General features: G+C 41.2%; 1 protein-coding gene across 1 annotated transcript in view; it reads left to right on the forward strand.

The window, feature by feature from the left end:
- The window catches only part of CMIP (c-Maf inducing protein), a gene marked incomplete at its 5' end in the record, with an annotated part of 62340 nt that overhangs the window by 33067 nt on the left and 5991 nt on the right, over positions 1-23282 (forward strand). Inside the window, 12 exons of the mRNA XM_029085965.1 lie at positions 188-268; positions 3657-3760; positions 4367-4471; positions 5720-6073; positions 14068-14133; positions 15231-15257; positions 15719-15767; positions 16656-16763; positions 19310-19426; positions 20888-21028; positions 21983-22030; positions 22803-22949. Coding sequence (XP_028941798.1) covers positions 188-268; positions 3657-3760; positions 4367-4471; positions 5720-6073; positions 14068-14133; positions 15231-15257; positions 15719-15767; positions 16656-16763; positions 19310-19426; positions 20888-21028; positions 21983-22030; positions 22803-22949 — 1347 coding nt within the window. The remainder of the gene's footprint in view (positions 1-187; positions 269-3656; positions 3761-4366; positions 4472-5719; positions 6074-14067; positions 14134-15230; positions 15258-15718; positions 15768-16655; positions 16764-19309; positions 19427-20887; positions 21029-21982; positions 22031-22802; positions 22950-23282) is intronic.

Below are 23282 nucleotides of genomic sequence, written 5' to 3' on the forward strand. Positions count from 1 at the left end.
TCTTCTATTAGATACCAGCAAATCCATAGGATAGAGCAGTGTTACAAGTACCCTAATCCCAGGAAAGATTAATTTTAGCCCTTGGATCTTGTTTATCTTGGGGTAATCCATGCATGGGATGTGAAGCCAGAAGAGACTCATCTTCATAATTTCTGCAGCTCACAAAGTGACTTGTTGCTCATTACAGCACTGCCGAGAGCGCCCGCGGTCCATGGTTGTGATAGAAGTGTTCACACCCGTGGTACAGAGGATTCTCAAACACAACATGGTGAGTGCAAGGGTTACAGGAACTTGGTCAGTTTGGAGAAGTTTTACTGTGATACCTTTCATAATTAGCAGCTGCTCTATTGCCTGTAATGCACAAAGCACTGTCATATCTAAATCTAACCCCCCAAACTGTGAATGCTGCATGTAATTGTGTTTTGCTTTATAAATGCAGAACTAATAAGCATTCACTGGGACTTTCAAAAGCATCTAAGCAAAGCCATGATTTGAAGAACGTTTCTTTTGGTAGCAGTGCCAGCACATGCAGCTCTAGCTATCTCACACCTGGCTCTTTGGCTCCTTATTTACTTTCCACATGCTATCCTTGTAGTTATAATGGTTTAAAATCAATTAAATAACAAAGTCAGAGTAGGGACTTGGTTGCTTTTGAGCTGAGGTCTTCAACATTTTTTCTTTAAGAAATCCCCAGCTCTCTCTGGATTTCCATTTTTCTTTAAACTCATGTCCAGTGAGTTCTTACCTAGGTTTCCTGAATTTCCTTGTGCTTTTCTGCTATTCTTCTTCCTTCTCATTCCAGGTATTGTATACTCTGTCATTTTATGATTGTTCTCTTGTAGGCTGCTTTCTCTCTTCTCGTTGCCAATCAATTCCTTGCTAGTGATTGAAATAAATGCTAGGAGGCTGCCCTGGCAGCTTTGCTCTCTCCACCCCATATACCAGATTCCCCCTTGCTGCCCCCTGACTCTAGTGATAGGATCCATATTCCTTTCCTATGAGAGGTCTGAGTGTTTATCAGCCCTCCATCCTTTGTGGTATGTTAAGTTTCCTGCCATGGTTTTTAAGTTATATAAAAAGGTTTTACTTCACAGGGCTGTGTCAGAGTAACAAATAAAGAAAATAAAATATTTAAGACAGCTGACTTGGCTAGGATCTCAAGGATGGGTCTCATAACTCTGTAACTATACAATCAACTCCTTTTTACTAACTGATATAATTTTAGAGACCATCCACTGTCCTGCTGTGTACAGCATGAACCCAGTAGAAAACAGTTCATATTTCTTATTTTTACAACAGTATTATTATTTAACTTCTGGAGTTTACAGAATTAGGTAGAAAGCCCAAGATGGCAAAAAGATCTTATTCCTGGCTCTGTGCCTGCACTCTGCAGACATGTAAACATTTTTGAATATTCTGTAGTGTTCAATGAAATATTCTGTAAATGTTATTTTTGGATTCAAGACTGATTTTTTTTTTTAAAAAACATCCAGAGCTCTTGAGGGGTCTCAAATGAAATCTAAATGCATAGTGTAATGCTTGTATTTGGTTAGCTTCAGAGAATTGGGTATATTTACCATACTTAACATTTGCAGATTGAAAATCAACATGTCTGTACCGCAGTGTGTAGTCAGAGAATTTATGGTGCTATATATTAATTGGAGTGGATTTGGGCACTTTACTGCTCTCCAGGGACTTCTGTACTGAATAGTCTTTTAGAGAACATGGTGTGTGTGTGTGCATGTGAAAAAATCCTTTGGGGGGATAATGTTGTTGGCAGTAAACTTCATAACCTTAGGAGGCCCCATGCAATTGAGTGTGCTTAGAGCAGGAGACCTAGCTGTCTGTTCCCACCTTTGCTGCTAATTTGTTCTGTGGTCTCTGGTAAGTTCATGACAAGTTTTGTTGCACGGTTTCCCACCTATAAAATGGAGAAAGACTGCTTCATTTATCTACCATTTTGAAATCTCAAAAGAAGGAGGATAGCTTTTTGTCTTGTTGATATTACCAGTTACATGCAGGACTGGAGAATATTGTACACTGAGTTTTTTGGGGATTGCCCAGCAACCTCTCAGTACCTTTGGTTGTTTGTAGGCTCAGCCCAAATGTTTGAATATAAGGACTGTTGTTTGGTTGGTTTGGGTTTTTTTTGTTTGTTTGTTGGTTTGTTTGGTTAGGGTTTTTTTTAGCAAACAATATTGATAGTGTTTATTGTTCTGTACCTGGTATGGTGACAGGGCTTCACGTTGTAGTTAGAGAGATATTTTATTTTAGAGTGGTCAACAACGAAATCCTCTTTATGATCTCTTGGACTTTCATTCTAACTTCAATTAGGACACCTACATAAGTTGAAAAATTTCATAAACAAATTGCAGCTGCAAAAGCTATCTTGCAAGGAGTGTTGATGAAATTAAATGGCACCAAATGATACATGAAGCGCACTCTTGAACCAAGTGTATTTGCACCTGCCTGAAGGAGTTTTTAGAAGTTTAATGATTTTAATTGTAATACCAAGTGTGGAATTGCCCACAGTCCCTTTGCTCTGGGTGAAGCTACCAGGCAGCCATTCAGTACTAGCAGAGAGTGACACTTAGACCTGCAGGAGACATTGTTCTGCCTAGGATTGTATTCACATTTTTTGTAATTTTCTCTAGGTGTAAAACCTATGAGATGTTAATATAGGTTGTGCTATAGAAGTGCCTGAAACCAAGATAAGTAACAGAAGGTTTCAGTGCTTTGGGAGTGTTATCTTCCCTTTTACAGGCCACCAATTCGTTCCCACTTGCGGCATTTCTTTAAAATTTCAATTGCCATTTATTTTTCCAGGATGACTTTTCTTCCACTTCTTCCAGCTGCTTGAGGGATAACTGGGAAGGCTTGTTTGTCCTCAGTGGGCCCTGCTGGTTGCTTGGAAATTTAGCTTTGTAGTTCTGTAACACCTGTGTAATAAGGTTACACCTGTTTAAATGTGAAGAAATGTGGAATATCACTTGCCAGACAGCAGATTTTACTCCTTTCACATCTAAAAATAGTAGGTGATGTGAGGAGATGCAGGATTTCAGTTAGCAGGTGCCTTTCCGACTGCAGGATTTAAAGAACGTGACTGTTGAGCTCACCTGTCAAATTCACATTGTAGCTGGAGTAAAATCCCCAGAGAAAGAACTGATCTCTGGTTTTAGACTCGATCACTTATTGGTCACACATCACAAATATTTTCATTAAAACCACAGTAGATGTGATGTCAAACCTGGAAGTAAAAAAATATTTTTGATTTGCATTTCTAAAAAACTGCAGTTATGATTGGAAGCAAAAAAGCAAACCAATAAAAAATGCATTTCAAAATAACAGTATAAAGTGAAAGGTACCAAAGAAATATAAATGCAGGGGTTTTTTTGGGGATGGGTTTTGGGTTTTTTTTTAATTAAAGATCTTTTGTTTCAAGGTCAGTGTGGGGGAAAGAAGAGAATCCTAAAGCATGTCATTATTAGTGGGAAGAACATTACTTCAGCATGCAGTGATACTGTGCTCTTGAAGCTGTCAGCATAAAAACAAAGTGAATTTGGTTGTGTTTGAGTTTTTCTTTTGAAAACCCACAGTTTCAATGTACATTGCAGGCATGTTTCACCATCTTCACTGAGTCTCTTCTTTTTGGACAGGATTTTGGGAAGTGCCCTCGGCTGCGGCTGTTTACTCAGGAGTATATTCTGGCTTTGAATGAACTCAATGCTGGAATGGAAGTGGTGAAGAAGTTTATTCATAGGTTAGTTACATTTAATTTATGATGTATTTCCAGTCCCGTGTACCTGCTTCGCTCTTTTACTTCTCTTATAAGAAGAGAAGGATAAAGATAAGTCCTGCTTATCTCTTTACTGGCTGTTAAGAGTAGCTGGTCCTTTTTGGTACTGGGAAACAGAAGAGAAATTAGAGGAGTCCATGAGTTGCTGAATTATCTTTTTATAATTTTAACACTAATTTTCAAATATGGCTGGGGTTTTCTGCCTAGTTACACACTGGAAGCAAATGGATTTTGCTGTGTGTACTTGTTTTTAATACATGCAGACTCATGTCAGAGCCTCTACAGAGAGATTCACATTAACTTTAGTCCACATAATGCTCAGTCACGTGTGAGATTTTGGGGGGACTGTAGAGATACCACATCAAATGAACTGAGGGTGCAGCTTAGCCTCATTCACAGATAGGGCCATTGAGTAGAGATTTAAAGGGTTAAAATAACTCTGTTATGACCCTTCTGAAGATTCCCCAAGGCTGTCTATCCAGTTCTGGCACCCCATTCTGCCTGACTATTTTTGCCAAAAAAGCAAGAAATCTTCCTCAGAATGATGTCATCTTGGTTTTTGTTTTTCAGCATGCATGGTCCAACTGGACAATGCCCCCATCCCAGAGTCCTGCCAAATCTTGTAGCTGTCTGCTTAGCAGCCATTTATTCGTGTTACGAGGAATTTATTAACAGGTCAGTATGAATTCCCAGCTGACCACATGTTACTAATTTCCAAACCCGTGGCATCTGTAAACAAGATTGGTGTGAGCATGGATGTGGGTATGTGAGAGCGTGTCTTCATTCTCTCTCTGCTCGTTGCTAGCGTTCCATGTGGGAGTTCTGATCAATCACATGCATGTTTTTGTAGATATGTTGACTACATTGGTTACACTTTGTGTGCTTGGAAACCTGCAAGGTGCTGAACCTTCATTCACTTGTACTCACTGTGACGTGTTTTGAGGCAGTGAGCATGGCAATCTGTCATTGCACATCTTTTGCTCCAGTGATTGACAATGGGGACAGTGCTGGTGATGCAAGGGGCTGAGGAGCTCGGCAGTTCCCACTACAGAAGTACTGCAAGCTGCAGTAATGTCCAGGATGAAGCTTAACAGCCAGCTGCATGCTGATCTTGACCGCTGTTGAGATACTCCGCTAAGGCAGACTGCAGCCGTCACCAGGCTTTTTAGGCCAGCAGAAGACAAGAGTGCTACACAAGAGTCTCTGGGAATTAAGCACTACCCAGAGCAGTGACCACGTTGCTCCCTTTCTGGCATGTGAAGTGTGTGTTACACCTAAAGGGAAGGGTGGGATCTTGAAGAAGGGGTTCTGTGTAAATCCCTGTGTATAGCTTTGAACCTGAGGCTGGTTTCACAATGCTGCCTCCATTATTGTGGAAAGTTTTGATTTCTGACTCATGACAAAATAGATGCCACAGTTCTCGACGCATGAACCAGTTTCCAGTAGACACTGAGGATTCCCCTCTGCTATGTTTCCTGTTTGTTTATGCCTGTCTGGCTTCCCTCATGGTAGAGCACGGACAGGGGCTGTTTAGTGTCCAATAAAAATTTCAGAGGCGAGGGCTGCAGACAAATGTCTGGGCATGTACTGTACCCAGCTACATACTTGGACATGGATTCTGTTACAGCTTTGCACAACTTGGATGGGAAAGTTCACCTTTCTGCTACACTGGCATGTCAATTAGAGTAATGAAAAGCTCAAATCTTTGTAGAGTGTGGGCTACAGAACAGTCCTGTTGGAGCCTTTTAATGTTTTTAATTGATTTCAGTAATCTGATTACACAGGAGAAAGTAATCCGGTGGGCTGGGGTGAAATGCAGTGGGAAATTGCAAAAGATTTTGGCTTCTCAGTGTTGCACTCTTCCTCCTGCTCTCTGCTGTTATGTCTGTCCATTGAAATTATTTTTTTATTTTTAAAATTCAGTCGAGACAATTCGCCAAGCCTGAAAGAAATTCGGAATGGCTGCCAGCAGCAGTGTGACCGAAAACCTAATCTCCCCCTCCGCCTTCTTCACACAAGTCCAGACCTGGTCTCTCAAGAGGCCACCTTGACTGAATCCCGTCTCAAACCAGTTATTGTCACTTCAAATGAGATCCACGTGGAACTGGAGCGCAACAACACAGCTAATCAGAAGATGACAGCCAATGTTGGCAATGACAGTGAGCCCAACCTGATTGACTGCTTGATGGTCAGTCCTACCTGCAGCACCATGAGCATTGAGCTGAGTGCCCAGGCAGACAGGATCCTTGGCTGTTATGTTGAAATACTCAAGATGCTGTGAGTAACTATTTTAAACAGCTTTTTGATTAGTCATCTTAACAATGGGAGGGGAGGGGGGGCTTTTCCCACAGACCCATCATCTTTAACAACTGTGGCCAGCAAGCATGTGGTTATAAATCTAACTTCAGCTCTGGAGTCCAGCCTCTGAAAGAGACAACTGGCACTGCCAATATGTTCTAAAAATAGCACTAGGAAGGTGAAAATGGAAAGCTTATTTGTACAGTGAGCCTTAGAAGATGGGATGATGTTGCCAGTGGTTTCTGTTTTGTTCTTGCCCACCAAAAAAAACCCAAACCAATCCATTTGTCTCCTCCAGGGCTCTCGGGATGGCCTGAGACGGAGCTAGAAAAGACAGGTCTGTGCTAGGCTCAGTGCCTGTGCAGTGACAGGCAGCACTGCTGCCCTGGCTTTAGCAGGAGTTGGATGAAGTTGGTGTCTTTCACTTGGGTGTTCTCCCTTCACATATTTGTAGAAATTTTATGACTTCTTCAGATTTATTGGTATTAGAGTGGAGCCTCTATTTGTTGATCAGTTGCTTTAGTACAGCAGACCTGTATTAGTGAGCAACTGCTCAAATAGCCTTTACAAAATGATGGCTCCATGGTTTCCTGGGAGGCAAATCCTCTGAATATCTTCAAGAGAAATATAAAATAAGTTATTTGGGGAAAGCTTGAAAAGGAGTAGAACAAAAGGTGGACTGCAAAATGGAAGCTTATAATAGAAGTGCAGTAAAACAACCCAAAACAAACTTTGTTGACTTTTACAGCCAGCTCTGTTACTGAGTTGCAGTATGTCTTTGGGCAAACTGTTAGATTTCTACATTAATTATTTTTAAACAATGTAAGGCTTAATGAAGTAATAGTTGAGTTTTTTAGAATATAAGACACGGTGAGGGAAATTTGGACTCCACTGTAAACCATGAGCGTGTGGCTACACTGAAGTCAAATCTGAGTGTACGGTCTCGAGGAATTAGATGAAATCCAACTGCCACGATGGAGGATTCTATGAAAGTTTTGTCTCACATTTTCATTCTTTTCAAAATACATAGTACCAATTTTCAACATAATTCTTTCACTCACTGCAGAGCTGGCTTGCAGATACATGCATAAACATGCATGCAGGACTAGAAACAGGACACGTGAATCCAAGATGCTGTTCCCATTAGATTCTTTAGCAGAAAGTTGTTGAAGGCTAATAGTATTTTTTTTTTTCCCCTGGCCCACCCTCTTCTGCCTTTAAAAAAAAGTTTGCATTATAAAAATACAGCATCTGCTTCATCTGGTGGCTTCTAAGTAAGTCTTCACACACCCAAGTGCTGTGTTAAACAGATCGTGTATTTATTCCTGTCCCCTTGGCTCTAGATGTTTTCCATAAACACTAGGAACTCTTTCAATCCTGATGCTGGCTTGGATGCTGACTCACTAAGCATTGACGGTTTTGGTTTCATCATGCAGCTGACACACACTTAGAAAGAAATTCACGAATGGGCATGTTCTTCCCCACAGTCTCTTCACATTTTAAATGTTTGATATGCCAGGTCTCAATTCCCATATGATTTCCTACACAAAGAACTTTTATTTCACTCCATACCTTAAAATAACATATTTTTGTATGTGGTTGGTGTCTTTTTAAAAACCGAGCTCTTCAATAGCAACAGTGAAAATGAAAACCTCTTATTGTTATCGCATAGGTTGTAAGTGTGGAACAGCTTTGTGCCCTTTTTCAGCTTGTACAATGGTAATTCTGAATGGTGAAACCTACAGGTTGTGTATAGTGAAGGACCCACGATACTACAAAATTGGTTCTCCTCTCCTCTGATTGCCTTGGCACAGGCCACACCCTGCTTGAGAAATCCCAACCTATGAGAATATAGGGTGGTTTCTAAGGCAGAGCCATGGCTGGTATAGATTTTAGCTCCACTGATTTGGAGTCCCTTCTGTTCTTGTTCATCCCTTGGGTTTTTTTGGACCTGAAAGCATTAATGCAGAAATTAGTTCTGTTCCTGATTCTGCCACTGGCTTACTAGGAGGTTTTAGATAAGTTGCTTTGTTTTGCACCTCAGTTTCCTTAGGCATAAAATATAGGTAAAGATTTTGAGTGTTGGTTTTTAAACTCTGAAACCAGTGATAGAAAAGCATTATAGAAGGGCTAGTAGTTATTAACAAAAGTGAAAGATTTTGCTGTTGTGATACTGATTCCTTGCATGCTTGAACTCTTCTTGAACAAAAGCTTTCCAGTGCACTAAATACTATTGCTGTACTTTGAAAAACCAAGAATATGAAGCAAAAGAGTTGAAGAACATACCAGTAGGAAGAAAACGTTGATTATAAAACAACTGCTGTCCAGGAGCTGAGCTCTCAGAGGGCAGTCACTCAAATAATGTTCTTATTAATAACAGTGGTAAGCCAAACATAAATAAGTTGCTTAGCACTGAATTTAATTGTTCTTTTAGATGTCTGACTCAATATCATCATCAAAACCAAAGAGTCACCAACAATGATATCTTTTTTACATAATTAATTTAGGGCATCAGGGAGTAATTTATTTAGGCAGATTTTAGTTATTGAAAGTCTATCAAACAAGAATTCTTAACAGTATCTTCAGCAGAGGACATTTTATTGTTCACCTAACTCCACCTCAATACTTACTTTTCTGGGAAAAAGCACTTCTAATATTGATAAAAATGTATTGGCAGTTATTTAATAATCACCCTAATGCCTCACTTCTTGCACAGAAGACTAAATGTGCAGATTAGAAATTTTGTCTGTGTGGCTGTTATCATAGAAACAAGAACATCTTTGACCCCTTTTCTAATGGAGTTGAGTAACAGAACACAACTATTGCATGCTAAAGGAAAACAGAAAATCGTGGTTTTAAAGATGTTGGCAGATGGCCCAAAGTCTGGGCAGATTTTAAAGGAGACACAGTCTCTAGTGGAACATGGTATTTTTGTCCTGCACTCAAAAGGGGATCAAACTTCTGTGTCAATATTCTCTAATGCATCCTGGACTCTGATTGTGTTACTGATGCCAGTTAGTGCCTCCTGAATGCTACAACTCTAAAACTGCTGTGTGGAAAACACACTAAATTAATTGAAATCATTCTGTTCATCCTATTAAATTGGAGCCTCTGAGTGCTGCTTAGCATTGTCCAGCTCCTACTTGCATGTTAATGTTTCCTTGCATTAGAGAATTTCTTGTACAGCCAAACTTATGCTTGAACAGCACAACTATGAGTAGAGAGATTTGCTGTAAAAGGGTCTGTGTGTCGTCTTCTTCCTTGGACTGGATAACTTCAAAGTCTGCATGTCACCAAAGGACCCCACTGATTCCTCTGGCAACACCCAGCGTATGTGGGGAACACTTCAACTGTGCCTGCAGTGAAATCCAGATCAACAAATAGCAAACTCAACCGGCTGCAGGAACAGACCCCTCTTAGCGAGGCTGTGGCTGGCACGATGATGTATCTATTGTAAGCTGTCACCCTTTGTCTGGGTTATTTTTTGTTTCCATGGCTGCCTGTAGTGGCAAGGGTCCTTCTAGATGCCCAGACATTTGTACCCCTCTCTGGGGGCTGTGTGACCAGGGTGGAGTTGGGGGCAGACCTGCATTGCTTTTTCCTGATGCTGCCTTGCCAGCTCTGAGCAGAGGAGGCCTTTTCTGTTCTCAGCAGCCAGGGTAGGACCTTTCTAAGGCCTTTTAGGGGTGCTGAATTTTCTTCTTTTGAAAAAAACAAACAAGCCCAGCTCAAAAGAAGGCTGAACATGAAAAGACACCTCACTGTTTTGCAGATAGCAGGTTTGTGCCTTATATGACAGGGGGTCTGATGTCTGATGGGGCTTTTTCTCAGCCTGCCCTGGAGCCCTGAGATAAACCTTGTGTTGTACAGTTCCGAGGAGCTGGACCTAGAGCCAGGGAAAGAAGGGATAAGGTGCACGTCTGGGGAGCTTGGTCATTTTATTATCTAATAACAGAGGAGTTACCTAAAAGATTTCTGGTCTTGTCAAGCTGCTCAGTCTGGAGAAACAAGCTGCTTCCAAGTAGTTGCTCCTTTTCTCTTTATTATCCTCTAAAAACAGAGGACTTGGGGCTCACAGTCTCTTGGTGATAAGACCAACAGCTTTCCAAACGCAAGGGCCCACTGGAGCTTCCCCTGCCTTCTCTGCATTCCCCAATAGGTCAGTGGCATGCTCTGAATATCCCAAGTGGATTCTCTTATGTCATGTTTATCAGGGTTGCCCTGGGCTGCTAATATGTTTTGGATTGTTTGTGCTGCACATGACATATGGGCAGGTTTTCCCTTTGGTGAAAGGTGATCCCGGGGAAGGAAAATGTATTAATGTTGGCAGGCCAGTAGTGACGATGGCCCAAAGGCAAAGCCACTGCAGTCGGGGATTATTTAATTATTATGGTTGGCCAATGTTCTGGCCAATCCCCTAAAAAAGGTTTCTGGGTGAGTAAAGCTGAGTGCAGGAGCAGGTGACTGCTCTGACAGCCGTCCCCCCTTGGCACCCTGACCCCCAGCCTAGCAGGCATTTCCCAGGAGCCCATAGATCAGGCTGCAGGTTGACTGCTCGGCTACTCACTTAAAATTGCAAATCCTGCAAAAATCAAGAGCCAGTGAGTACATCAGGGAGTCTTTCTCCCCCTCTGCTTTTATAAATCCAATCCTGGGATTTCAGCTGTGTGATGAGGGTGAGCGTTCAGCCCAGCACCCTTTGAAGAGCTCCAAAGGGAGTTTGTCACAGGCGCTCCCACAAGTTCTCCCTGCAGCTCTGTGCTCCCTCCTCCTCCTGGCATGGCCTCTTTGTCTGGCTCATCACAGTGGTTGTTAACTGCAGCCAGTTCTCTCTTTCTCTCTCCCTTTCTTTCCCTGCTTCAAACGCTACTGTCTTGTGTTAGAGTGTTGAATGGATCCCCCCCCCCAAAAAAAAAGGCAACTGACTGAAATGAAAGAAAAGCACAGAAGAGATGAGCACAGACAGAAGCAAAATGTTTTTGAAAAGGGAATAGGTGGGAGGAGGAGAAACACCGTAGGCTTTTAATAAGTAGTTTAGTTTTATTCTTGTGCTATGTTTGTTTCATGTTTCCTAGCTCCGATTGAAGCGATTACAGGTTGTGTAGATTTTATGTTCAGGTTCCACTCATGTGACCAAACTCTATATATTTCATTGGAGATGGTTTTCTTTCTTTCTTCTCCTCCTAGGAAAACAGGCAATGGTTTATTTTCACTGCCCTCTCACAGACCTGCTCTGCAAATGGATGCCATACCTAACTCCCAGCTTCAAGAAAAGTCAGAGAGTGATAGTGTCCCATTCTGTCTGCCGTGTTTCTCTCAGTCTGTTACAAAGCAGCTTTTTTATTCCTCTTGCAACTTCCTTTGAAGATCAGCCATGAAAAATTGATTGGTTCACATTATTACTCATCACAACTCTCCAGATTGCTCAAGGAGGAATTTTAGTGGTGTAACACTTAACCTGAGATGTCACGGGAACTAAGTCTCCAAGTGGGTCTCAGCTTTAAAATTTCTTTTATATGAAACACCTTTGAATTTCCTAACTCAACCTTTTGACTTTTGGGTCTCTTCTGCTCAAAAATCTGTTCTTAAGGTTTTTTTGCATCTACCAATAAAAATGTGTTATTTTTAGAGTAAAATTAGCCACTGGTTTAGTAGGCATTTCCAAAGGTCATGTATATTTAAAAAAAATACTTTCTCCATGCAGTGAGGAGAAAATTAGAGTCAGTGGCTTCCAGCATAACTGGCACGTGCGTGAGGTTTCTGTTTCGGATTGCTGTAGCTTCACATGCACGATGCTTGTGCCTCAAGTGCTAAAGATAACAAGAGGACAGTAAACAAGTTGTATTTATTAGTGTATTTATTAACTCTCAGATGTTATTTGTTTGGTGTTTTGAAGAGAATCAGCACTGAGATTTTTGCCTGGCCAGTGCTACCTCCATCTTGAACTACCTGCCTTTGAGCCCCAGCCTTGTACCTGCGTACTTTAATGGTTGTTTAATAACTGCAGGTGGGAGAGGAGTCATCTCCCTGAACTCAGTGTGATATTGTGGTTTGTGGTAGAGGGATTTCAGGAAATGACTGGAAAGCACATGCTGGGATTATCTGGTAATGCACCTGTAAAGAGGGGAGGACTACTTGCTGAAGTTGGCTGCTGGAATTACAGGCATTTAGTTTTGTGCTAGGTTGCACCTGGCATGGGGAAGAGAAGTGTCTGTATTGAACTTGGGAGTTCTGCACAGCAGCTTGGAAGAACAGCTACTGACCCATCCCACAGTGCTTTTGTACGGCATTCATCTGGTTTTTAATATGTTAAACTACTGTCAGATCACAGTTGTCCTTGTGGAGTAGTTACTTGCATGAGATATTGTAACCTGAACTCATACTACTCTTGGGCAAGTGATAACTGCCTCCCTGGTTGATTTTTACATCATGATTACTCTTTCAATTAAAACTTATCTGCATGTTGCTTTTTAAGAATGCCCTGCTCATGCACGTAAGTTTTCTTTGTGCCCATCGACATGCCTTTGTGGACTGTCATTTGTGTTATTAGTTTATGGAAATCTCATGTTTTATGTGGTTCAAAAAATGAATCAGACTTTTGGAAATGCATCCATCTTCAATTTCCCTGGGCTAGAATCTTCTCTTTGCAAAAATTGCATTTTTTTTGGAACACTTTCTGTGCATATGTTGTCTGTTTCTAATACTGTCAGTAGATACTGTCCATTTGAGAACATTACACTTCGTTCCTTCCTAAAGAAACAGCAGACTTCTGTGCCAAGTTTGCAGTGAGCTGCAGCCAGTAGTCTGACTTTTAAAACTGAAATTTGAAGGGTAACAGCAGACTGTAGGCTCTTCTACAGACATCCCAAGGTGTTTCACCCCATGTGAGGTTTACTATGTTTACTTCTGTGTGTACTTACTGGTATTAATTGGAGTGAAAGTGGCCTAGCAGGCAGTACCAGCATCTGGCTGTGGCTGGTGGGTTCTGGTTTTGGTGCTGACTTACCGAATGGACTTATTCTCTGTGTTCTTCGCTTCATCTTGCAATGATTGTTCCCTTTGTGCAGTGCGTTGTTACGGCTGTTAATAAGTGCTAATTAATTAATGTTTGAGATCACTTGAAGGAGAGAGGTGGCAGTGTGCAAAGTGCCATTCCTGCACTAGGAGCTCTACCTGCTTCTCCACGTGCATTCAACAGTTGATATTTTGCTGCCAGATTGGTTTGCACTGATCAGCACATGCTGCAAAGCAAAATGTTCTCTTTATCCTAGTGCACATGAGCAACCCCTTATGGATGGCTCCTCATAGAAAGACAGTTCTGTATATTGGCAGCAGAGATGAAAACAAAAATGCATCAGCTGGCAGCTGTGGTGCTAACACAAGAGAGGAGACACGTTTTACTGGGCCCACTGGCCTGAGCTCTCTGCTGTGGTTATCCTCATCTGTCCTCTTTCACTCTTACTAATTTTGACAGTGCTTCCTTCTCTAGTCTCTCACCTCTTAAGCTAAAGACTTTGTACTGTTTAAATTGATCCATTCCTTTGATTGGATGAGTGTCTTTGTTTTTACAAATGGGCTTATAGTAAAAAAAAAATCAAAAAACCAACCAAAAACCCAAACTAATTAAATGCAGAGCAGAGCTGTAAATAGCAATGGCCTGGTAATTGCTGTACCAACTTAGATGAAAATATTACTTAGTGATTAAATGTCAACAGGTTTAATAAACAGCAAATGTCTTTAAGTTGACATAAAGAAGGCCTCTCTGGAGTCATTGTAAATACCAGATTTATTGTGCCTCAGTGAAGAATGTGCTGAAAATGGAAAGAGAAATGTCACTGGAGGTCTTTAGAGCGTCTCAGTAAAACAGCAGGGTTGTTGGTGCCTGCAGTACAAAGCTTGTGACTCCTTGAACTAACTGTTGACAAACTATGTTTAATACTTGGTAACCTATTAATAAAATGTTCATTTTTCAGGTCAGACTACGATGACTGGAGACCAGCACTGGCCAGCTTGCTTCAACCTATCCCATTTCCCAAGGAGTAAGTTTGCACTGGCTTAGTATTTACTGGGTTATTCTTGTTACTGTTGTTTTATGGTGAAATATAATGGCAGCTAAAAACTGATGGTAATAGGAGCTTTGTGCCTCTAGGATTGATTTAGAATGTAGAGTTGATTTTGGCTGATGCAGAGAGACACACAGACTTCCCCATCTTCATCTTCCTTCCCCATTTCTCTAAGATGATCCTGAAGAGAAAAATGGTTAACTAGAGACAGGCAGACAAGAAAGGAAGGAAAGCTGGTGAGGATGAGAGTAAAGTGAGAGATTTAGTGGAGCAGGGTACTTTACTGGCGTCACAGAGACTCGTATCGTTTGTATTTTGCATTAAATGAAGAAGCTACTCTACGCATCAGCCAAGCTCCCTCGGAAACCTATTAATGAACAGTAGTGTTTATAAAATGCAGACCTCCACGGACAAACATTACAACCTATAATTGTACAATTTGCTGGCTTATCACATCCCCTAATGACCTGATGTCTTGAATCAGAGAGGTCTAATCCTCCGTGCCAGGTTACCTGGGCTACAGCGAGAGCTTGGAGATAGGCAAGACATCATTTATTTAAATCAAACATCAGTCCTGGGGGAGGTGTATACCATACAGTGATGCAAGGCACTTCACAGAATGACCATTAATTGCTTTACTGATGTATAGTGTTAATTAGTTGTGACCATACTTTAATTGCTTTGCAATTAAAGAATTCACCTGGCTCTTGGAGGCAGCCAAAATTCTGTTTTTAATTATATAGCTGTATTGTAAGCCTTTTACTTACTTTCTTCTGACCCAAAGCTCCCACTGACGTTAGTCTGAGCCTTGTCTAAGTCAGGACTCAGGAAGAGCTACAGGATTTGTTCCAAGTGATTTCCCTCCTCCCCCCTTAATTCTCCCCCTCCCTCCCCCCCCAATTAATGAAGGAGACTTTACCTAATCTTTTTTTGAAAGATTGCTCTTTTTGTGTGCTGCAGTTGCTTAGCAAATCCTATTATTATCTGGAAAGAACTGAAAAGTGATTATTTGGTTTTTTGGGTCACCCCTGCCATCTCTCAAATCCTCATATTCTTCTGTTTTCTGTTTTCAGGGCTCTTGCACATGAGAAATTCACAAAGTAAGTTTGTGGGGCTTGTTTGTTTTATTGAAGGGGTAATTACTTAAATTACTTGTACTAGTCAGTAGTAGCAATGATGCATTGTTCAATATTGTGCCTCTGATGTTTTTTACCTGTGAGAGGCTGTGAACATGTTCTGTTAGCAATAAAAAGATGTTGTTTTCTTTGTAATTTGCTGTGAAGGCAGGAGCCCAAGGACTAAAGACACTGGATGCTGATAGAATTTACAAACCAGTTCGTCACTGCAGATCTCTGAAAACTTTTCTAGACCACTGTCAATAGACACTGTCCTTGGCAATCACTTTTAGACCTCATATTTCCTTCCTCTAGAAGCAGTTAAACTTGTTTTTCTCTAAAGTTCATGAATATATATTGTTTAAAGTATAATCCAAGAGAGATCTGACACTTATGTGAATACTGCAACCAGCAACTGCTAATTCTTCTCCTTTTTTTTTTTCCAGGGAGCTGAAATATGTGATTCAGAGATTTGCAGAAGACCCTAGGCAAGAAGTGAGTTTAGTGCCAGTTTACACAGAGTATAATTGCAAGTATACTTGTTCAGAAGATCTCTCCTTAAGTTGTTTGCTTCAAAACATGGTGTGGTTTTGTTGTGCTTAAGTCTCTTTGGGAGTAGACTCAGGGCACATGGTCTTAGTATGAACAGTTTCTTGCATTATGTATAAAGATGTGCTGTGACCTCCTTGTCTGGCATCAGTTGCTGTCCTTGCTCTGCATTAAACTGCAACCAGCAAGATTTTCCCACTCTGTTGTATCTCTCCCAGCTTTTAATCTTCAGTACAAAAAAAGGGAAGCAAAATCCATGGATCCATACAGCTTACAAAATAACAGGTTTTATTTAGCTGCATTTCAGTTACATTGTGTGCAAATGACCATAATTTTCATGAATTAGCAGGAGAAAGGAGGTGGGAGGTGTGTTACTGGAATGACTGCATAGCTGTAGCCTCATGGTGGATGACTGCTTCATAGCTGCACATGTAGCTTGTGCAACATCATCAGCTTTGGCTGACTCAGAGGGAGCCTCTCATCCGCATTCATTTTTGGTGCTGGCATAAGGGGAAGAAAGCTCACTCAAACCATGGTGTTGTCATCGTTGCTCAGAACTCCTGGTTTTCATGGTTTTAGCCTTTGTGAGCACTAGTCATCCTTGTCAGATAAAAGAGACCTTCTTGTTTTAGAATAGCACCAGGATTTCATCTTGTCACTGAAAAAAATGATTCTGTGAGAGGACATTTGCCTGCAGCTCTGTAGATAGGAATGTTAACCATGAAATTACCAGCAGTCCCCAGTTTTTGCAGTTACTTCTTTTGTCCCAGTGTGGAAGATGATGGTGATTATTGGCAGGAACTGTAACCTTCCCAATGTCTTCACTTTTGGCAGGTCCACTCGTGTTTGCTGAGTGTGCGGGCTGGCAAAGATGGCTGGTTCCAGCTCTACAGCCCTGGAGGAGTGGCATGTGATGATGATGGAGAGCTGTTTGCCAGTATGGTACGTGTCTGCAATAATGTGAGTTTAGTAACTTCTTTGCAGTAAAGCATCTAATGTGTAGTTGGCAATAACAAGATTTACTTGCTTTTGTAAAAAAAAAAAACAAACAAAAACCAAACCAACTGAACCGTGGTTCTGTAAACCGCAAGTGTTCACCAGGAAATCTGAATCTTTGTATCACCAGATCCATTGGACTTCCTTGCAGTCACAATTTGGTTAACATGTTAGCTTTCTCTTTTTTCACTCTGGCATGTTTTTTTCACTGGTAATGCAATGCACAAAACCATACCTGTATATAGGTGTATGTGTGTACTTTTGTATTTATAAATACATGTGTTTATGTGTCTGTATAAAAAACTATGGAATACTGGCAGACAAGGGAGACACTGTTCTGCACATCCACACCTATAGTTTTTATTTATAGGCTACCCTAGAATTTAAAAACACCAATAACATTGAATTAATCAAAGGATGGACGGATAGATAGATATGAAAATGTATTGGCAGTTTCTCTGCCCAGTTTCATTGTTGTGGGGAGGTATAATTAGAAACCAGCATTCCATTTCCCACAGTTATTTCTTTTGTAAGTCTTAGAAGGACTAGACAGAAAACAACAGGTTTTAATTACTGATGCTGGCATTTCTTCCTGTGCTACCTGGGTAAGTCATGTAGGTTGCACTGTGTATTAATTCTCCCTATAGCAAATAAGATGGAAATGGTAATAATTACTTCCTTTCCCTGGTAAGGGGAAAAACATTTGTTTGAAGTTGGCTGTTGAGTGTATAGTGAAATGACTTTCAAGGGGATCTACGCTTTGCGCACCTCCCACATGCTGAGGGTTTCAGGACATAAAGAGCGTGCATGTCTCTCTATACTCTTATGTTCAGATGGATCAGATACCTTTGAAACAGGTAATGGACACAGACTGTTCACAAAAGGTTTCATCCCTCTTCACTGATTCTGTGTCTTTTATGTTTGAAAAGAAAATTTCTTCAGAACTTTTATCATTTCTCCTGAGAGCTTTTGCAGTCCAAGATATTTATGAGCATGGGGAGATGGCGTGCATGAGAAAGCACAATGCTAACACACATTAATATGCAGTACCCTGTGCCCTTTGCAAGGATGTTGATAAATACTTAAAGAGCTGCTAACAACTAACCATAAAGTTTGAAAAACATCCTGTTCTGAGATGGACCGTACATTAGTGTTAGCGTCAATGTTTTGCATCACTCAAGAAAACATCCAAAAAAGCTTAGTGGTAACTGCATGAAGTTGAAATCCTTTTTGTCTTGAAACTTGCTGTTTTTAAAGGCCACCTGAGCTGCTGGATACTTAAGAGAAAAAGATTTTGTGTTTTGCTAAAGGCCTTGTTCGTAATGAAGCCATGAGGAAGGAGAATTGCATTGTGGCATGTGATCCACATAGAATTGACCCCATCGTGGCATGGTTGTGATATTTTCAGCAGTATTGAACATAGTCCAGGCAGTACCATGAACCAGGGGCACCACAGCACTTATTTACAAGCTTACTGTAGAGTAGCACTGATGTTGAGTCTACATAATGGAGCTCTTCCTGCCCAGGTCATTGGAAACTACAAATTCTCACATAGTGCTCTGCCAGCAAGCTGGTGAATAAACAGTCTAGGCCATGAAATAAGACTTTCATGTAGGAACCTGAAATTCTCTGCAGCTAATCTCTAGGGTTTTAAAATGGAAAAGAATATTGCTAAATTCTTGTGTCAGAAGAGACTCTTCTATTTGATTTGTACAAGTGGCTTTTGCATTTCTGCCACAGGTATTACCATGTGATATCATCCAATGCTTTCTGGAGCTAGGATAGAGTCTGCAGGACACTTTAGTCTTCTAGGGGACTGGAAGGAGTCTTACTCAGGGGATGTTCTCAGCATTTCTTTCCTTTCAGGGAAAACTGAGCACATGAATTAATATCTGACTTAGGGCTCAGGACTGCTTGATTTTCGTAAGGCACTCCTTCCTTTCCCAGTCAGCTCCTGTCTGTTCATTCTGAACAGGTGATTTTGTCTGTCACCACCCCTTAACCAAGGCTAGTGTTCAGCCAGCAGATTGCCAGCACCGCTGCCTTTTACCTAGACATCCAGCCCACGCAGGCCTTGCTCACCAGCTGGCATTTCCAGAGAAACTGAACTGCAAACAGATGTGAAAGCAAAATCTCCTGTGGTTCCCCTGTGGCTGGGTTCATCATGTTACTAGGGATGGGGGCAATTGCACAGCTGCTCTGATGCTTCCTGGGGAGCCTATATCAAGCCTCTGGGCTGTCAGCTGAGCTCCTTTATGGAGGAAAACTACCCACTCCCTCAGATCTCACTTAGGAATCACCTTTTTCAAAAAGTCACTTCCAATCAGCAGTAAAGCTGTTGAGAGACTGCAACCGTGATGTTAACGAGGACCTCCTTTTCTTTAGGTTTGTTGCAAACACTGAATTTGTCTGACTGCATAACAATGTCCCTTCCAGAGGTATATGTGTTTCTTAGGCTTACACCTCTAATTTTAGCTCTGTTTCTCAAATAGGTTCATATTTTAATGGGATCCTGCTATAAAACAAAGAAGTTCCTGCTTTCACTGGCTGAAAATAAATTAGGACCTTGCATGCTACTGGCTTTGAGGGGCAACCAGACGATGGTAGAGGTAAGCCCTAAACGTACGTGGTCATATAGGTTTACGAGCGATGTTCAGATTCGGTTTCACACTCCCTTTCCCAGAATTAGATCTAATGGAACTAGAGAAGCCGAGTTCAGGTTTGTGTCGTATCAAACACCAGCAGTGGGCAGTTGTGTTTCTCTTGATTAAGCGGAACAGAATATTGTTGTTCTGCAGATAGGAGTGTGAATTACATGAAAGGTTGGGTGCAAGAATTTTTGGAGAGAGAGGTTGTTTGCTGTAATTCAGGTGGAGAGGCTAAGATGGGAAATAAATGGCCATGATGGTATAGCCTGTGGCGAGGGGTCATAATTCAGAACCACAATTTTTTCCATGACTAAATGCCTGATGCTTGTCTTGCCACCTGCAAAATGAGCAGTGCATAAGAAGTGCATTTACAAAACCTTATTTACTTGCATTAATACACTTTCTTTTTGTGCTTATGATTGATTATTTTTGTTGCACTAATAGTTTATACATATTTTTCTGGATTTCTTTAGAGAAGTTTCTTGATAAATGTCATCATACATTTTAAATGGAAATAGAGGGTGATTAAATAGGTGGAAGGAGTTACAATTTTTCATTGACTTAGGTCTATGCATGCTAGTTTAATCCAGTAAATGAAAGTGTGGCCTGCATGAATTTGAATATAATATTGATTAATTTTTTTTCATTTAAAAAAATTAAAATTACAGAGGGAATAAAAACTTTGCATTTTAATTGCAATGGCATGATATGTAGCTGAAAAGGAGAGGTAGCATGGAGGAGGCAGCTTGTCCCCTAAGCCCATGGTACCCACTGGAATCATCCCCTGGTGTCTAACATGCTCCTGGCAGCCCCTTGCCCAGGGGTGAGTCAGGCATGTTCCCTATGAGATGGAGGGTGTCCTGGCCACAGCAGTGAGCTCCCAGCATCATCTTCTCTCAGAGCCTCTCTGGCCTTTCCCCATCGAGCCTCCTAGACTGGAAACACTTCACATGTGTTCTGCTTGCACAGAAACCCCAGTGCTTAGGGACATAAAATCCAGCACTTAGGGAACTGTGTGGCTCTGCTGCTCATATGTAATGTCCCAAGTCTGCCAATCTGCAGTCTAGCCAGTGTACCTGGGAATTACTGGATCGATTGTACCTGTTCTGAAGAGGGCTGTGGCACGAAGCCATCATCCAGGACTGATGCAAAGTAATGGCACCTCTCAGATGGAATGAGCACTAATGGATGACAGGAGAGATAGGCTGCCTTTCAGAGATTAGAGTTCATTCTTTAGGAATAAAAAATTGATTTCTTTTGTTGGAAGGTCAGTAAATGTTGCTAAGATCCTCTAATCTAGCCTGCATAATGCTCTAAATCTTACCCAGTAATTTAAACTTGCATGTCCAATCTAATTCAGGTATTGGGAAGAAATTGAATGTAAGCACTGCAGTGACCACTCTTCTTTCATTCTGCTGCTAGATTTTGTGTTTGATGCTGGAATACAACATCATCGATAATAATGACACCCAGCTCCAGATCATCTCTACCCTGGAAAGCACAGACGTGGGAAAGAGAATGTATGAACAGCTGTGTGACAGGCAGAGGGAGTTAAAAGAGCTGGTATGTCACCCTGCATGTATTGCCATAGCACATCGTGGTCTGTACTCCAGAAATGGAGATACAAAAGAAAGACAAGCAGGGTGTGAAATTCCCAGTTAACAACAGGATGGGAGCAGTATTTGGAGGACTTTACTGTGAATATATATACTGTGTGGTATTCACTGATGTGTCTAATCCCATACTATGTTTATGAATGACATTCAATAACCTGCTTAGAATTTGTATGGAAGAATAAAGGTGAAATCCTGCTGTCTTAAGATCTTACAAGTCAGCTTGTCAAATTCTGCCACCTTTTGACATACGAGTAGCAAGTGGTTCTAGTGCTGGCCAGCACTTCTTAGTGCTTTGACATTCACAGCATTTCACTGAGATGGTCTTTAGGTCGAGTTCTCAGAGCTGGAGCCTATGAGAACAAGATTTTTTGCTGATTTTAAAGACAGGATCTACAGATTGAAGATAGATCTGCTCTCATTAGCGCTTTTTCACCTATGCAAACATGCCCACAATCTTCCTCTTCCCTCTTTCACGTTTTTATTTGTCTTCCTTAACCCCTACTTCCAACCTGCAAAGTATATGCTTTTTTTGAAGTCAAACAAATTATTTTATCAGCTGCACAGTCTCACCCCCTTTGCTATCTTAGTCCAACATTTTAAGGCTGTTTCCTTTAAAGTGAAAGCAACCAAATAATGGCAAGCTGAATCAGACAAAACGCTGACCCATGGCACAGAGACCACTAGCTGTGGTTAGTGATGTCCCCTGGGTAGCAATAGGGCTGTGTCTAGCACACTCAGAAAAAAATCTGTCAGGGCAGGAAAAGCAGGGAAGAGGTGGAAGGGCTGTCAGGGAGCTTTGAAATCGGAGCAGGGTTTGCTCTAGTGAAGAGCTTGCTATACTTCAGTTGGTCTGGAGTGTAGAATGGCAACTTGTTTGACCAAAATATCTTCTCTCTTGCAGCAAAGAAAAGGTGGTCCCACAAGGTTAACACTGCCATCCAAATCCACAGTAAGTTAATCATGTCAGTAGAAAAACAAGCTTTGTCTTTCCATATTTAAATGCTTGATTTATGTTTGTCATGTGGCACAGTGGTTTTGGTCAGTCGAGAGCGGAGCCATTCCACTTGCTCTGTCAACACAAGTGTAGCTTACACAAGTAAGGGCGCATTTCTGCTCCTGGGTCTGTGCAGAAGTTTCCAATGGCAGTACAAGCATCAGACTGTCAGATTTATACTGCTGTGCAGATTTGGAATTTACAATATGATCTAATGGTAGATTTGGGGACAGAATTCTGCATTAAAAAAGTAGACTTCACAATGTCCAGTTACGGGTTGTAGACATGAAAGTCTGAAAGAGACCCATCACTGTTGCAGTTAAGCCTGGTGTAAACCCACACCAAGGTCACTGAGGCCAGGTCATGGTCCTGAACACAATTTGGACCTAGAACTTGCAGTGAAATATTAAGTAAGTTAAAAGACCCATCTTTGACATTTGTTCTGACACTAAAGCCTTCATGTCCCATAAGGATGGATACACATGCACTGAAAAATTTTCTCCTAATGTCTGGATACATTTTTCCCAGGGTGTGTGAAGCAACACTGCCACAAGAGCCCAGCTGCTTGCCAAACAAACAGAAACTTCTCTGTGTGGTTCTCTATTCCTGTAAACAAGGGATGCAATTGTGTAACTCTTGGTGGTTGACAGCATCAGTGACACCGCTGCAGATGATTGCAGGCTGAGGAGTCAATAATCTTGCTTATCAATCTCTTTTTGGCTTTCAGGATGCAGACCTGGCTCGCTTGCTAAGCTCAGGATCTTTTGGAAATTTGGAAAACCTCAGCCTGGCCTTTACCAATGTGACAAGTGCTTGTGCTGAGCACCTCATTAAACTGCCTTCACTCAAGCAGCTGAACCTGTGGTCAACTCAGGTAAGTGCTTTGCAGTCTGAAACTCAGAGCAGGAACCAATGCTGACTAATTCTGAAATTTCACATTACATCAGCACAAGAAGAGTGTGTGAAGAGGCTTGCTTAGAATGAGTTTGTCCTCATACTGTTTTTACAGGGTGTTTCTATGGTTTAGCTCATCTTGGAGGCTGGTTTTTATTTTTCTGTTGGATTTATTTATTTATTTATTTTAAATTTTCTTTCATTTTAATTATAAAAGGGTTGCTGCTGTCTTAGGTTGAATGTTCCAGTTAGTCATTGGTGATCCTGTGTACTTTGCAGTACATGTGCTGCTGCTCATCTGAGAAGTTCTTAT

Source organism: Antrostomus carolinensis, unplaced genomic scaffold (genome assembly GCF_000700745.2).
Source record: "Antrostomus carolinensis isolate BGI_N321 unplaced genomic scaffold, ASM70074v2 scaffold4767, whole genome shotgun sequence".
NCBI classification, from domain to species: Eukaryota; Metazoa; Chordata; class Aves; order Caprimulgiformes; family Caprimulgidae; genus Antrostomus; species Antrostomus carolinensis.